General features: G+C 50.7%; 4 protein-coding genes across 4 annotated transcripts; 2 read left to right on the top strand and 2 right to left on the bottom strand.

Moving 5' to 3' along the window:
- Positions 1 to 6219: 6219 nt before the first annotated feature.
- Positions 6220 to 9603, top strand: FIBRA_08209 (uncharacterized protein; the record flags this gene model as incomplete). Its single annotated transcript, XM_012329861.1, has 7 exons — positions 6220 to 6858; positions 6909 to 7050; positions 7106 to 7416; positions 7489 to 8454; positions 8512 to 9477; positions 9524 to 9532; positions 9583 to 9603. 7 exons carry the CDS (start codon positions 6220 to 6222, stop codon positions 9601 to 9603), a joined length of 3054 nt encoding a protein of 1017 aa, XP_012185251.1.
- Positions 9604 to 9919: 316 nt separating this feature from the next.
- FIBRA_08208 (uncharacterized protein) lies at positions 9920 to 11415 on the bottom strand (the record flags this gene model as incomplete). The annotated part of the gene is made up of 10 exons (XM_012329860.1): positions 9920 to 10120; positions 10182 to 10209; positions 10267 to 10333; positions 10389 to 10531; positions 10582 to 10747; positions 10814 to 10956; positions 11024 to 11089; positions 11154 to 11170; positions 11214 to 11299; positions 11367 to 11415. The coding sequence occupies 10 exons, from the start codon at positions 11413 to 11415 to the stop codon at positions 9920 to 9922; spliced, it is 966 nt and encodes a 321-aa protein (XP_012185250.1).
- A 1397-nt stretch (positions 11416 to 12812) lies between these two features.
- Positions 12813 to 13211, top strand: FIBRA_08207 (uncharacterized protein; the record flags this gene model as incomplete). Its single annotated transcript, XM_012329859.1, has 3 exons — positions 12813 to 12893; positions 12945 to 13004; positions 13056 to 13211. The coding sequence occupies 3 exons, from the start codon at positions 12813 to 12815 to the stop codon at positions 13209 to 13211; spliced, it is 297 nt and encodes a 98-aa protein (XP_012185249.1).
- A 665-nt stretch (positions 13212 to 13876) lies between these two features.
- Positions 13877 to 14265, bottom strand: FIBRA_08206 (uncharacterized protein; the record flags this gene model as incomplete). The annotated part of the gene is made up of 2 exons (XM_012329858.1): positions 13877 to 14206; positions 14257 to 14265. 2 exons carry the CDS (start codon positions 14263 to 14265, stop codon positions 13877 to 13879), a joined length of 339 nt encoding a protein of 112 aa, XP_012185248.1.
- Positions 14266 to 14309: the final 44 nt, after the last annotated feature.

The following is a 14309-nucleotide window of genomic DNA, read 5'->3' as shown; positions in this document are numbered from 1 at the left end:
CATTATGATACGGTCCGAGCAAGTGCTAAGAGACGCTTCAGTCTGCTTCACCAGACCTCTACCTAGACTCCATGATGCCACATCTTCTCTGACCGGCTAGCGGTTAGTTCCTTGCTCGGAGTCCCCGCAATTTTCCATTTCGCTTTCGCTTGGCGGTGCGGTGATCGGCGCATGTATGTGTGATGATGTGTCCATGCGTACTCTGATCACTGTACCCAATACCGATCAAGGCATCAAGATAACTTGAAAGTTGGCGGAAGTGGCGCCTCGCCAGGATTGAATTTCTGCACATAACATGGCTTTACAGTAACAAACAAGAGAAGTTGTACATATTCAATGTTGTCATAGAAACCATAAGCCATATGTAATGCAAGATAACAATACCATAGATTTGGATAGATTAGGATAGCATGATCTGGCATATTGTCAAAATATCAATGACTTACAGAATTATTGTATGGGGGTGGATGTATCGATGAATGTGGATGAAAAAAAAAGATCGGAATGTCAAAACACGGCACGAAGCATCGGTACTATTGAGGATCATGCTCATGGCGTCCAGCTCCCGTGCGTCTGCCCGCACTGATAGTTGGAAAATTTGAATTAGCCACTGACTCGGCCCATGGAAAGTGGCGAAACCTTACCGGCCAGCCGCGCTCATCCGTGGTACATCCTCGCAGGTCTGTAAGTGGCGTTTGATCAGGTCTTTCCGGGCTAGCCGCGTGCCACATCGTGGGCATTGCGCAGTGACGCTCCTCAGGTGGACCGACGCAATGTGCTTCGCCAAACTCGCACGATACATCTTCCTCCCACACACCCGCTCGTCAAACCATTTGCATGTCCCCGGCTGAGTCTTATTTCGTAAGTCCGGGACGGCTTCAATGGCATGATAGGCTGCAAGATGACGGCGTATGCCTCCGATGGATGTGTCGTCAAGCATAATGCTACATTCTTTCCAGCCGCATGGGACCAGCCGCACCGATCTGGGGGAACGGGTGGGCGGAACCGTACCAGGATGAGACTCGTGTGTGTTATAGAAGGAAAAAGCGTTGTGTTTATACTGTCGCAAAGTCGTTTGTAGGGGCGGGGATGGCATGGGCGAGCGCCATCGTTCTGGGGAGATGCGGGGGTGAGGAAGGAAAACGTGGGCTGGCGAATGATCTGTCTCTTCACTGGGTACCCCGGAACCTATGCGGTAAGTGTCGTGTCTCGAAGGATTTTGCGGCGGTATGCTGTCGTTCATGACATTGCTTCCGGGATGCCTAGGATGTCTATGTTAGTCAAGCATAGAGATAAAAATGAATGGCACGTATGACGCACAAGCTGCCACGGGCGAAATCTATATCAGAAACGGGGATTGCAAGCACAGGTTCCGCATGGTACATGTCATAACAGCGGTTCAGAGAACTGCCATAGCTTGAGTTATGACTTGTAGGCACACTGAATTGATGGTCATTGAAGCTGTTCAGCGAGTGAAGATTGTGAGGATTGGTACTGGAAAGTCTGGGTAAGTCAGGGAGCCAATATTCTTGAACAAGATAAGAACTGACAGAGCTGACTGTGACCGATCGTGGCGAATAAAGGATAAACTTGAAGGTGACGAGAAGTGTGCGCCACCTGTCGAAGCATTCATAGTTGGCGTCTCGTCAGAGGGCGCTATGCACATGGCGGGGAGAGTTCAAAGAACAAAAGTTAAATAGAAAGGATAGTGGGAAAGGAATAGGAAGGCAAAGATTCCATTTGACTTTGGGATGGACGGAGATGGAGAGCTGTTTTATACAACTTCGAGTTGATAAGTCGACGGTGGTCAAGATGGCGTGAAGTCCATGCGCCACTGCGACAATGATGTATGTTGACAGTAGCCCACATCAATGATTCCCCATCACACAAACGGCCACGCTGCAAGACTAGATATCTATCAAACAGGAGGCTGCATCTCACCCCCCAGGGTCCCCACTGACAGCACCAGACGCTGGACTCCTCATTTTTTGTGACGAGTTGGGGGCTGAGTAAATGTGGATAATAAGCATATGGCGATACACTAACTGATGTACTGAAGAACTGCTTGCTACATACATGTCACTGAGATCGCCTTGTGTGAGATTATATTGTTAACTGGCAACTGAACAACTGGTTTAGAGTATTGTGCGACTCGGTGATGGCCAACCGAGCCTGATACCTAGATGCCCATTGTGTCCGAGATCTAATCATGAGCGACGGACCGACGAGGACCGACGTGGCTCATTGGGCGGTGCAGCCTTGATGTGTTCTCGTCAAGTTATAGTCCAGTCGACATCCGGCAGACGTGTTATACTCCCTCTCTGATGTATCTAGCTGTCGATTTCGCTTTCTGCGCACGGGCTATGGTGCACTGGACACGATGAGTGTGTAGAGAGAACAGCATAGTATTCTAAGAAGTTGAGTTTCTCAGCACTGTAAGTTGCAATATGCCTTTTCGGCATGCGACTGAGTACAGGACAGCAGATACTCCGAGATGCCGTGGCTATGCAAGTGCGAGCTGAGCACGACGGCGACCAACGACTCAGCGAGACTGGCAGCTTGTCGATAAAGAAGTTACTGTGTTAAATCGCTCAAGAATCTTGCCGGAAATGTTTAAAGCGGTCACCTCGGACATACTTCCCTCATCAAGCTAGCTTCAAATGTCCTTTCATTCGTCGTCGTCGCATTCAAGCATGAGATTGATTTCTTGAGAAATATCGCAGGAGGCAGACCGCACCGGTATGTGTGGTCAATCTAGGCCATTAATCAAGTCTGCTGGTGTTCAAGTTAAACTCTACGTGTTCGTGGCAAGAAGATGACCGACCACTGTGGGACCGTATATAATATGAGAAATCAGAGTAATTGGGGATCAGTTGGTTCACTGCCAGTCCCCGAGACTGATCATTGTTCAGAACATTTGCTTGTCAATCGGTGGTTTGACTCCGAACCATCGTTAATTCAGCTCACAGCAGAGTAGCTATATTCTAACACAAGAAATATTTTAGACACTCTCCAAGCTACAATTAAATGAAGTCATATCGAGGACAAGTTCATAATAAATATTTTGAAGTGCTTGGCAAAATCCATGACAGCGAAACCCTGTCAGATGGATTCAAAAATAACGCAAGTTCTTCGTCGGATATGGGAGCTGATGCTGGGGAATCTGACTTACTCTTCTTATCCTAAGTTTGATTCTACAGGTCGGCCTTTGCAATGATCCTTCATATGTCTCCGGGCGGAGTCCTTCCGTCCGATTACGATTCGACAGAGCTCACACGTCATCGCAGTGCTCTTCAGATGCACTGATGCAATGTGCTTGGCAAGACTTGCCCGATTCATGGGCTTCCCACACGCTCCTCCTCTCTCTACAGCCCATAGACATCTTCCTTTCATCTCATAGGAGGTTGGGAGGGCGTCCGCCGCATGATACGCTGCCAAGTGGCGTCGAATCCCGCCGATAGAGACGTCGTCAAGGGGGATGTTGCAGTGCTGCCAGTGGCACGAGGCGCGGTTTACTGGGTCCGGAAGAGTCGTCTCCAACATGATCGGGACACGTAACTGTCCTTGAGACGTATGGAGGTGTGGCTCGTTAGCAACATATTCTCCAGGTATTTTTAGAGCTCCAGAGAGAGAACTCGTCGTCTGCGCATAATTGGATCTGACGAGGTTTTTGTGAGCATGATGGTGTATTGCGGCATGTGCTTCGAATGCTGGTACTTACGAGAATATATTGGTCATAGGAATTATCGGTGAGGAATACTGAGTGAGTTGTGAGTGTCATTGTAATTGCCGCGTATTTATACACCGTTCCGTTTGGTTATGTGTGGTGCGAGCCGAGTGTTTTCGGCGTCCACAATAGATGGTGGACCCTGCACTTAGGATGTCAATGTCTTGAACAGGAATATAAGTGGAGCGTTGCCGTGTCAGATGAAGGGCAGTCCCTGATGTGCATAAACGCGCGAATCATGGCTCAGATCTATTTTGCTATACACTAGTACATGTTCTACCGGAGAAGTCGGATTTATGATATGTCGCTGATACAGCGCGTCTTTTTCTATCCATGACTTCTTCAAGTCAAGTCGTTCACAGAGGTTGTGAATCTGTTTGAGAAGGGAACCAAGTATAGCCAAGTCAAACCCCGAATATATTTCAAAGCTACGATGCTAGCATGATGAACAACTTGTCTGTTGACATGTTGATTAATCCTAACCAGAGTCAGATATAACGTCCCGTGCTCATGGACCCATATGTGCCGTACAGCTAGTCGGACATTGGTTGCATTAATGCATGACGTCAGTCGAGTGTTGGGTACTTGGCTGCTCGGCATGGTAGATATTGCACGGGTCCACCCACTAGTACTAGTAGCAGAGAAAATTAAATTATATGCCTAGCCTTGCGAAATGTAAGCGGCAAAAATCTCCAAGCGTCAAAATGTCCTGGCGGAAGATCAGCTATCCCACAGTTGGCCATATGATCGCTACAACCCTGAAGGATCCAGTGGATGGTATCAACACTGGAAGAAGACATCCACCGGCGCTAGCACGATGGATACGCGAGCTCCTCGCAGATTCAGTAAGGGTTTCCTGAGCGCGTAGATTAACGTAAAGCTGGCCTTCGACATCTGAGCAATGCGGAATCGCACCACATGGGCGGTGCTCTCGAGATATGCTGCTTCGACATCATCAGCAAAGGTTGCGCGCAGAATGACCTGTCCACATACATGCGAATATTTTCATTGCACGTCCGTTGTGGGTATGCTGGAATGCACAAGCACGCGAATGCCATCTTCTGCTCGAGGAGCCATCCGTCATGATTAAGTCTATCGCGTGTATTGTTTCGATAGGGAATATAACACGTTGTTTAGATGCGCACGATTGACTGAACCCTCCTTCCGATGATCAACAGTGGATTAGGCCGGAGAATGCGAATAATTATCGTGTCGAACTGTGCTGTCAATCACGACAGCGAGCTGTAGGGATCATGATGTGGTGGACTTTCGATGCCAGGCTCCTGAAAAGTAAACGAGCGGCTTTCGTGTAAGGAAATGTAGTCCCCTCAACGCGACTCGAGTACTACAGCGCTAGGCAGAGATCCTGTTAGAGAATCCTTCAATTGTCCAGAACCGCCATGACGACGTGTTTCACATTTACATCAATATTTTGTAGCGCTGTGTATTCAGGTGCGGTACTATTAATGAGGCGCGCGAATCTGGGTTGGAGGCGGTAGCGTCAGAGATTCATCGACACGAACATGATGGAAAAGGCTCAGTCCGCACAGGCAGTCCTGAACGAGAAGCTGTTGTATTCGTGCCGAGCGCCGGTGCATATGAGGCGAGGTCCGTGAACCACCCAAATTACAGAGAACTGACGCGCATCTATCTTACCAAAGTCAGATAAATAAGGGAGATCGTCACAATTCATTAATTCATTACGAGGGCGCCAGATCATCATGGAGACCACAAGAGCAATCTTGCGGAGTGACAAGCGGGAAATCGAGAATGTGGCGTTTCTGCAGACTCGGATGACTGTCAATTATTCGTATTGGAGATCAAAACATGATCATATTTACCCCCTAGACATAGAGCAAGGCAGTTGTATGCTATCCGAGTCAGGCATGCTGAGTTAGAAACGAACAGCTACCATGCACATGTATCTTCGTGAGAGAAATCCTTCCTTTATCCCTGAAAGAGTGAACAGGTACCGATTTATCATGGGATAATGAGCCACTGTTGTATGTGATACAACCTGACAATGACTTTCGTATAGCGTGGGGGAAGAGCATGCATGTGCTCTAGCCCTTGATCGTAATGCTGCCTCGCTACGAAGCACGGCCTAGTCAATTATCTCGAAGCAGACTTCAGAAACGGCATACCTATTTATTGCGGTATCAAGCGGGACACAATGCATACATAATTCTGTATTGATAGCAGAATATTGCATCAACCGGCACCAAGAGTACATGACTTGAGAGAAGGCATACGTTGCAAGTGGGCATAGTCTCTAGTATAGCTGTTGGCGCGTAAGAGGTGTTCAAAAACGAGAGTGTGAGGCGAAGTCGAGTGGCTACAGCTACAGACTTTCCGATTCGGGATAGCCTCTGGCGCGGGACTCCAGAAACTCGTGATGCGGCGACAGAATAGGTTCCAACTAAGCCGGCATATTTTGCGGCGAGGGCCGCGAGCCAAATATCAGATAAAATGTACCTTCGATTGTGTGTAAGATGTACGGCTTGTACATGGAAAGCAGAGGCGCAAAGACTCAGAATACGCAGTCTGGGAGGCCGGGGAGCCAAGGCACCTCGGCGCTGCGGTGGCGGAAGTCCGTTGGAGGGCACGTTTTCGGGCTCCGCCACTTTGCTTGTCGCTCTCCTCCTCAATCCCAATCGCTCCTTCAGGCCGGCGGGACTAGAGCCGAGTCGACGTCTGGCTGTCGAATATATACCGCGCATCCCCAGATGAGCGCATATTACCGCGACCGCCTCCCCTCCTATACTGCCATCACCTCCGGACCAGAGCTTTATGGTGCCATCGCGAACAATATCCAACCCGATCCGTCGGGCATACCAGTCGCGGGCAACAGCAGTCAGACTGACCCGATTCGCCGCTGTTCCGTTAAGGGATGCGGGGTAGAACTGAGGTCGGATTACGCGCTTAAAATGTGCGAGGCTTGTCGGGGCCGCCATCGCAAGTATGCAAGCACGAAACGCGCGAAACGAAAGATGGAGAAGGCCGCTCTCGGTGCACAAGGCGATCACCAGGTAGTGTGGATGCCATCGGATCCCACAGCCGACGGCACAGACGAGGAATTGAGTGCCATACAGACAGGCGAGCACGAACATGTATCAAGTACCCTCCCCGAAGTGAGTCCCAACCCACTACCGAATTCACATATTCAGTAGTATTCTTGAAGAGTGCAGCGCGAACATATGAATATACCCCTGGTACTTGGGACACGAACACCATTGATCCTTCTCTATTTTCACAAGACTCGGAGCTTGCAGGAGCCCTAACGCCTGTTACAAAAGGGCGGCCGCACGACTTAACGCATAATGGTGAGCAGTCAGACTGGAAACATCCAGTAACTTTAATGTCAATCATGATGCGCAGGCACATCCACTTCTACTCCAGACACTAACGAAGCTGGACACCCCGCTAACGTTCAATCTACCTCTAGCAACACATCAGAAGCGCAGGCCTCTGATCTCTCTCTTCCCCCACGATTCTGCTCCATTAAGGGCTGCAAAGCGTTGGTCTCTGGCACATCATTCTTCAAGATGTGTGAACCTTGCCGAGATCGATACCGCAACTATGGCACGACCAAGCGTGCAAAGTGGAAACGCGAGAAGGAAGAAGCTGTTTCAGTGCTCCATAGGATGCGCGATGAAGAAGATAGGCGTAGGGAACAGGCAGGGCTTCCTGTAAGTCTGCGGCGTGAATGGTCTCAGTTTTAGATTCTCGACCACCATATATTGACATTATCCTTTTATAAGCCTATAAGCCAGTCTCCTACAGAGTGGCGGGATTGGCCAGAAGACGAACTCTCACCAGTGCAGTCTTCTTCGTCTGTACCTGACGCAGCATCTCCTAATGCCAACGTACCTCTTCCGCCCCGCATGTGTACGGTCTCGCACTGCCGTGAGATCCTTCCCGGAAATTACCAGTACCTCCGCTGTGAACGCCATCGTATTCAAAATCGACACCACAGTAAGCTGAAGCGGGTTCGTGACAAGGAAGTCAAGGCTCTAGCGTTTGATGGTTGGGTTGCCGTCGCTGGCACCGGTATCCGTGCTACGTCTGAGCTCAGCGGAGGGGAGTCTCCATCTCCGTCTTTGCAGGATACGTCAATGGAATCGATGGAGCAGGATTGCGACGATATCACTGGGAGCACTGGGCTCGGTGTCACTGTGGACGGTACCATCCCTGCTGACGCACTGTCTGGCATACCATGCACAGGTGTGCCACCCGCTGCGCGTGGAACTAGGCGGACGAACCACGTCTGTTCAATCAAGGCGTGTTACAATCTTCTGGCTCCAACCAATCCGTGGAAGATGTGCGACTCATGCCGAGCGCGGGACCGTGCCGGACGAAGGGACAAGGCGCTGCGAGATAGTGGTCTTGCCACCACATCAGCCTCAAAAGCGCCTAAGACTCCTAAGCTTCAAAAGACGCCTGTCCTGGCAGAGGATGTGGGCGAGACCCCGGGAGATGGACAAGGGGCTGCAAAGCTCAAGAAGAAGAAGACCACTACTACGTTGACGGATCAAGGAGATAGAGTCAATTCCACTTCTGAAACTACAATTTCTGAGCAAGTGGGAGGCATTTCTAGCGTTGGCCTACCATCCTCGTTCGTCGATAATTCGCATATAGCAGGCGTCCCGCCATCAGATCCTGATCCCACAACATTTGCCGGTGTCCCAGCGGACCTCATTTTCATGGAGCCGTTATATCAGGATCCGGTTTGTCCTATATTTTTACTCATGAATATTTTCTAAGTGGATCGTCGTGAATTCTAGGATTCACAAAATACGCCATTAGGATCATCAATCTCACCTGCTCAAGCCGTCATCACACCGAGGCAGAATGCCGTCTCAGATCCCTTCCAGATCGTGTCCACCGACGAGATCGCAGGTAGAGCATCACAGAGCGAAATGGCTGTGCCAACTAGCAAGAAGAAAGCCAAACGCAAGAAGGGATTGACTACTGTTCAGTCAATCACACAGTCTAATGTCCATTCGAGGACTAGTATCTCTACTGACACAATAAGCACCAATTTGTCCGCAGCCCCAGCTGCTACCCCCAATCACGAACAGCCTAATTCTTCCATTGCTACTTCCCAGGCAGTTCCTTCTGCTGATGCCTCCACTGAGAATCTTTCTAATGGCGAAGCTGCCCCCCCCTCATTACCTATGGCTCCCCAATACCTGCCTTACTTCATGCATTCCTATGGTATGACACCTTACGGCGCTCAGCCCTCACCCTTCTCATACAGCGCCTATCCATATTCGCGTCCTCCATATCCTAGTGGTTCCACATATCAGCCAACATATGCTCCATACCCCCAGCCCTATAGCTTTCCTCACTACGGTCAACCATACGCCCCTCAAGCTTTCCCTCCTCCACCTCCGCCACCTCCGCCTACCCCTCAATCTATGTACACCGTCTCAGCAGACTTTGTTTCACGTGAAGAGTACTCTGCATCGCAAGGCGTGCAGGGTACATCGGTCGACGGGACAAACCCTAACACTTCCCCCTACTACAGTACATTCTCCGCCAAAACGGGTGAGCCTCACCATAGGACCACGGTTATGTTTTCGCTGCCGAAGAGGAAACGCGACGAGCAAGAGACGCTTGGTGCGAGCAAACGCCCAGTGTCTGCCGCAAATCAAAGATTGACTGCTGCTGCCTCCGTGGCGCTAGCAGGAAGCACGAGCGGACCCCTTAACAAAGGCTCGGATGTCGCTCAGGAGATAGTTTCCGGTGTACGTCGTCCTCGCCTCAATTTGTTCTGTGCTGACTACTCAATAGGTACGACAGGTATGCAGCAACAAGACTTGTCGTCGAACACTTCTTGCTGATGCAACAAGTACGCGATGTACGCGATGTAAAGAGCGCCTCAAGAAATGTCAAGTGAAGGCGAAGCAGCGGTTCAAATTGGAGCCCAGAAAGCTCCTAGGTCGTCCGTCTGGCGAGTTGGGGGAATAGGCTTTCAGTAGCATAAAACGATCTCGCGACTTATAGGTTTTGCGAAGCTCCACGAACTAAGGCTCATCGCTGAGCGGACAATGTTGTTTATTAGGCTCGCTATTCCCGGTTATTGTAGAGTTTGAAGTTGTGGACAGAAGCGCCAACTGGCTCATCAAACTTCACAATGTATTTCTTTCCAAATCCACAGGAATGAAACAGTATTCGAAAGATGTCATGTCATGGAAACTCAGTCACACTAGGTTTCATATCGTGCATTTCGACAGCGACGTGACCCTCGTCCGTGGACTCAGTTCCTTCGTCTAGATGGCCAAATCGTGGTGTGAAGTGGGGCGCGCTATCGTCCATAAGCATGGGTGACCCCGTTGAGAAAATTTTGCCCACAGCGAGGCGCCGTAGGTTGAGGAGGACATGTGCACCCTGTACATACGTTTCGAAGCAGTGAGATTTTGAGCTGCACAGGAATGGTTACCGTACGAACCGCGAATGACATGATTGCTAATTGCCAGCTGCGTTGTGAAAAGCGTTGTGAGAAACCATAAGTGCAGTGGGACCAAGTTACTCACAAGAAACCTAATCCTGCGAGGGGATTTCTAACAATATGGTACAAGAGGATGTTTGTCAACATTATGACTACGTCAAATGTGAGTCTCGATAGAAGGGCTGATCATAACATAGGAAGACTTACGGAAGATAATGGCGTATGCCCATGTACCGTCGCGGAAAAGCAGAAACAAGATCGATTGCCGGCCGAGACGCCTGCTCACGCTGGAGAAGAATTTTACTAAAGTGAGGAAGAAGAGAATGGTTTCAAAAGACAGTGATAATATCCTTCTTGGCGTCACAATCAGATTTTGTATACGTCAGACGTCAGTACGCACCAATATGAAGTAAAGATATCGGGAGTCTTTGTAATGATACACTCCTTGGTGAATTCTATGTCTGGAATGCTGACTGCAAGAACGGCGATCATCGCTGTAACTTCAACTACAAAGAGAAGCAGAACGATCGCAGTAAGTGATCTATTGCCATTATACATTGCGTAGACTAGGGTTTGGACACAGCGAATGGTTCAGTTGATCGGTAGAACTTGTCGATTGGCTTGAGACGTACTGCGAAATATAAGAATGCCCTCCACGACGATGATAAGGGCCTCATTGAATGCCAACTGGTATGTGATCCAGTCCTTGCATTGCGTCTGCGTCCAGGTGAAGCCCTTGTCAAATTGGGCTTTGCCAGTGAGCGTGAGGATGGACCTATGTTTGAGAGCGCAATATCAGCACAACAACTAGATGAAGAATGAATGCAAGCGCAATAACGGACCCTTGAGCAAGATACGGCAGGTGTCGGACAAAAACGTACGTCCACTTGAGCCATCGTTGATGACCTCTGAAAGGGGGTACCAGTTCACGGGTCAGAATCAAGGGCCGGAGAAAACCATAGGATGACCGACCCCCAGATATATTTGACCTAAATGAACATTGCCTTCAGTGTGCTTATGAAGGATCCTCACAATGGGAGCACTCGCCTCGTCCGAGATGTGAACTAGAGTATCATATACAAGAAAACATGTTGCAGCAATAGCGAATTTAAATGTTACTGGGAACAGAAGATCAGCGCTGTCGAATCTTCCTGTTGTTCTGCGAAGGTGCGAACCGGTACTTACAATCAACCTCAGAAGCATACCCTTGATCCTCTACCGCCGGGTCCAGCATGAATTAAACGTGGATCCCCTGCTAAGAGGGCCAGTACCGAACTACTAACAGTACTTAGCGACGTGGGGATGCTCTATTCGGGACTCATCGCGGGATGAAGCCTGAGGTCTGCTTAAATAAATGGGTTCTCGATGCGGCTCTGAAGTTTTATCTAGCGTTCTAAGCGGATTCGTCGCACACCGTGAGACGCGTTCCATCCGTATCGGTGGCAGTCAGCCTGGCCGCAGCTGAGATGCTGATGGGACACCCATCAGAAGGTATATCCGTGATTGGAATATTGATACTCCTAGTACTAAGACAGCTGCAAATGTGTCGCGCACCGGAGTCTCGGAGCAATAGCCGTCAAGTAATGTTTGACCAAGTTAGATGGACCAGGTGCCCATCTTCGTAATTCGGATACAGAAATGCTAGACCGTCGCCACTGGCAAATACTTCTTGGCGGCGACTAGCAACGATGTCATCAATTTCTGTCTCAGATTATGAGAGGTGATATTATGAGATCTGTGAGCTTTCAAAGGCCCAGCCTAGAACCCACATATGTATGCTCGCCTAAATCTCACATGTCTGGCTATTGTAGTGTCCGAGGACACAGATGAGCTCCTTCCTGTTCACATACCCAGACTGTACTCCGGCTATAAATGAAAATAGACTTAACAACACAAGCTACAACGGAAGTTCCAGTCGTCACATTCACGAGGAGTACCAGTCGGGCACGGCATTGAACGTGAGTGCCAGAATGAAGTCACAAGACGAAAGGAATATTTGTCAGGGTGGGCCTCGCGTACTCAATCATGCAACAGTATTTCGAGCAGGCTTCGAAGCAAGTAGATATCGTCGTTGCCAGTACCGCGTCGTCAAGACGAGTTCGAGAGTCGCAATTCTGCACATTCGCTCAGAATCGCACAAATCTGCGTCAAGCACCGACATCCGTCACAGGCGTCACGCTCACACTCATCGTCATTCGGTCACCGTCACGTCACCACCCGTCAGTCAGCGCTAGCGTCTGCGCAGGCTACTCCTGCCCACCGTCGACCGCGACGTCCAGGCCACATCTCGCTCTTTCATATCCCACAGGACCCCGCGCACAGTATTCCAGATCCGTACTGCGTCTGTTTCTCTATTTGCGTCTCGGGTAGCTCTAGTAGTCCTGTACAACTGCCCGGCAGCCCAGGATCATCCGCGCTGCACCCCCGCCTAGTCTCGATTCGTGACACCTGAGGATATCGCTATGGCTTCTGCGTACTACGAGTTCTACCGCGGGTCGTCGTGCGTGCATTTTCCACGTCTTGAATGGGTCTTTTAATGGTGCTGATGAGCGCGATTCATATTTGCGCGTGGCGGACGACGTCGTGCCCCCGACGAACCGCACTCTTCTTCCGCCTGCACGCAGCATCGGAATGGCGCTGACGGACTCGCTCGACGAGCTCATCACGAGTGGCGCGATCACGCCGCAGCTGGCCATGAAGGTCCTCCAGCAGGTCCTGTGCTCCCCGTCCGCTCCCGTGCCCCCGCTGACCTGCCTGCTGCAGTTCGACAAGTCCCTCGCGGACACGATGGTGAAGCAGGTCAAGACGAAGACGACGCTCAAGGTGTGCCATTCCTCGTGTTTCTTCTCCTCTCACTAATTCTGCCCCCGCTAGGGCCACCTGCACACCTACCGCCTCTGCGACGACGTCTGGACGTTCATTGTCAAGAATCCGTCCTTTAAGATGGAGGGCAATGAGATGGTGCAGGCGCCCAAGATCAAGATCGTCGCGTGTAAAAACGGCGACGCCATTGAGAACGGGAAGAAGTGAGAGTCTGACCCTGTCCTCTCTCCCCGGCCAGTGAAGGGGCGTGACACCAGGCTGGCTGAGCGTGATTGTTAGTATCTCGGGTTGTTGCCACTCCGTGCGCTGGCGTCGCTCAGTGCCCGTTTGGAATGTATGCAGCGGCCGGTTGAGGCGCTGCGATGTAATCCTCTATTCACTGTGTGCGCAAACACAGTATTAGCGTATGTACCCGCCACGCGCATTATTCGCCTCATGTCTCGAATCGCATTGTTGTATCATAGGATTTTAGACATAACATGAGTTGTTCGTTGAACTTCTGCTTTGTGCTGATTTGCAGTTCGCATGGGGACAGAAAAAATGAAGTTCGATCGTCAGGCTTCCTTCAATACCCGGAGTTAAAATCCAAAAAAGCTCTACTGTAACCTAACATACCAAAGCAATAGGTCCACGGTTCACATGACACGATACAAAGGCAGGAGCCAACGAAAACCAAAACCACGATAAACGATACACACGTAACACACTTCGATCCCATACCTGCACAAATACAGAAGAACCACATCCAGGCTTAGCCAAATCCTCATAAATATCCAAACGACGGGCTGCGAGGCGAGCTGCCAGACGCGTTCATGTCAACCATCGCCATCATACACATGAAGGGAAAGGGGGAGGAGCTGGGGGGAGAAGGCTCACCCGTCAAACGCCGGCTCCGTGCACACCACGTCCTCGATCCGCGTCTTCAGCCACTTCAGCACGTCCGGCCCGAGCGTCGTGCAGTCGTACAGCTCCAAGTGCTTCAGTCGCATCGGGACGACCCCGCCACCCGCCCCACCCGCCTCTGGGTTCCGCGCCTCGACCATCTGCACAAGCTTCGCGACCCCATCCCCGTGTGAGTGACACCCACGCATCGCTAGTGCCGTCAGGTTCGGGCACACCCAGTGGTCCGCCTGCCCGTCGTCGTCCTGCGCCCCGAGCGCCGTCAACAGCGGCTCAAACGGCGCGCTCCCGATCTGCAGCGTCTGCAGGTGGTCCAGCTCGCTCAGGAACAGCCACGACGCCACCCCCGCACCCACCCCATAGTAGAACGACGGTGACGTCAGCCCCAGCCCGTACGCCAGCGAC

This window comes from Fibroporia radiculosa (genome assembly GCF_000313525.1).
Source record: "Fibroporia radiculosa TFFH 294 genomic supercontigs, scaffold55230, whole genome shotgun sequence".
NCBI lineage: Eukaryota > Fungi > Basidiomycota > Agaricomycetes > Polyporales > Fibroporiaceae > Fibroporia > Fibroporia radiculosa.
Note: the sequence above shows the minus strand (reverse complement) of the source record. Positions and strands in the feature narration are given on the sequence as shown.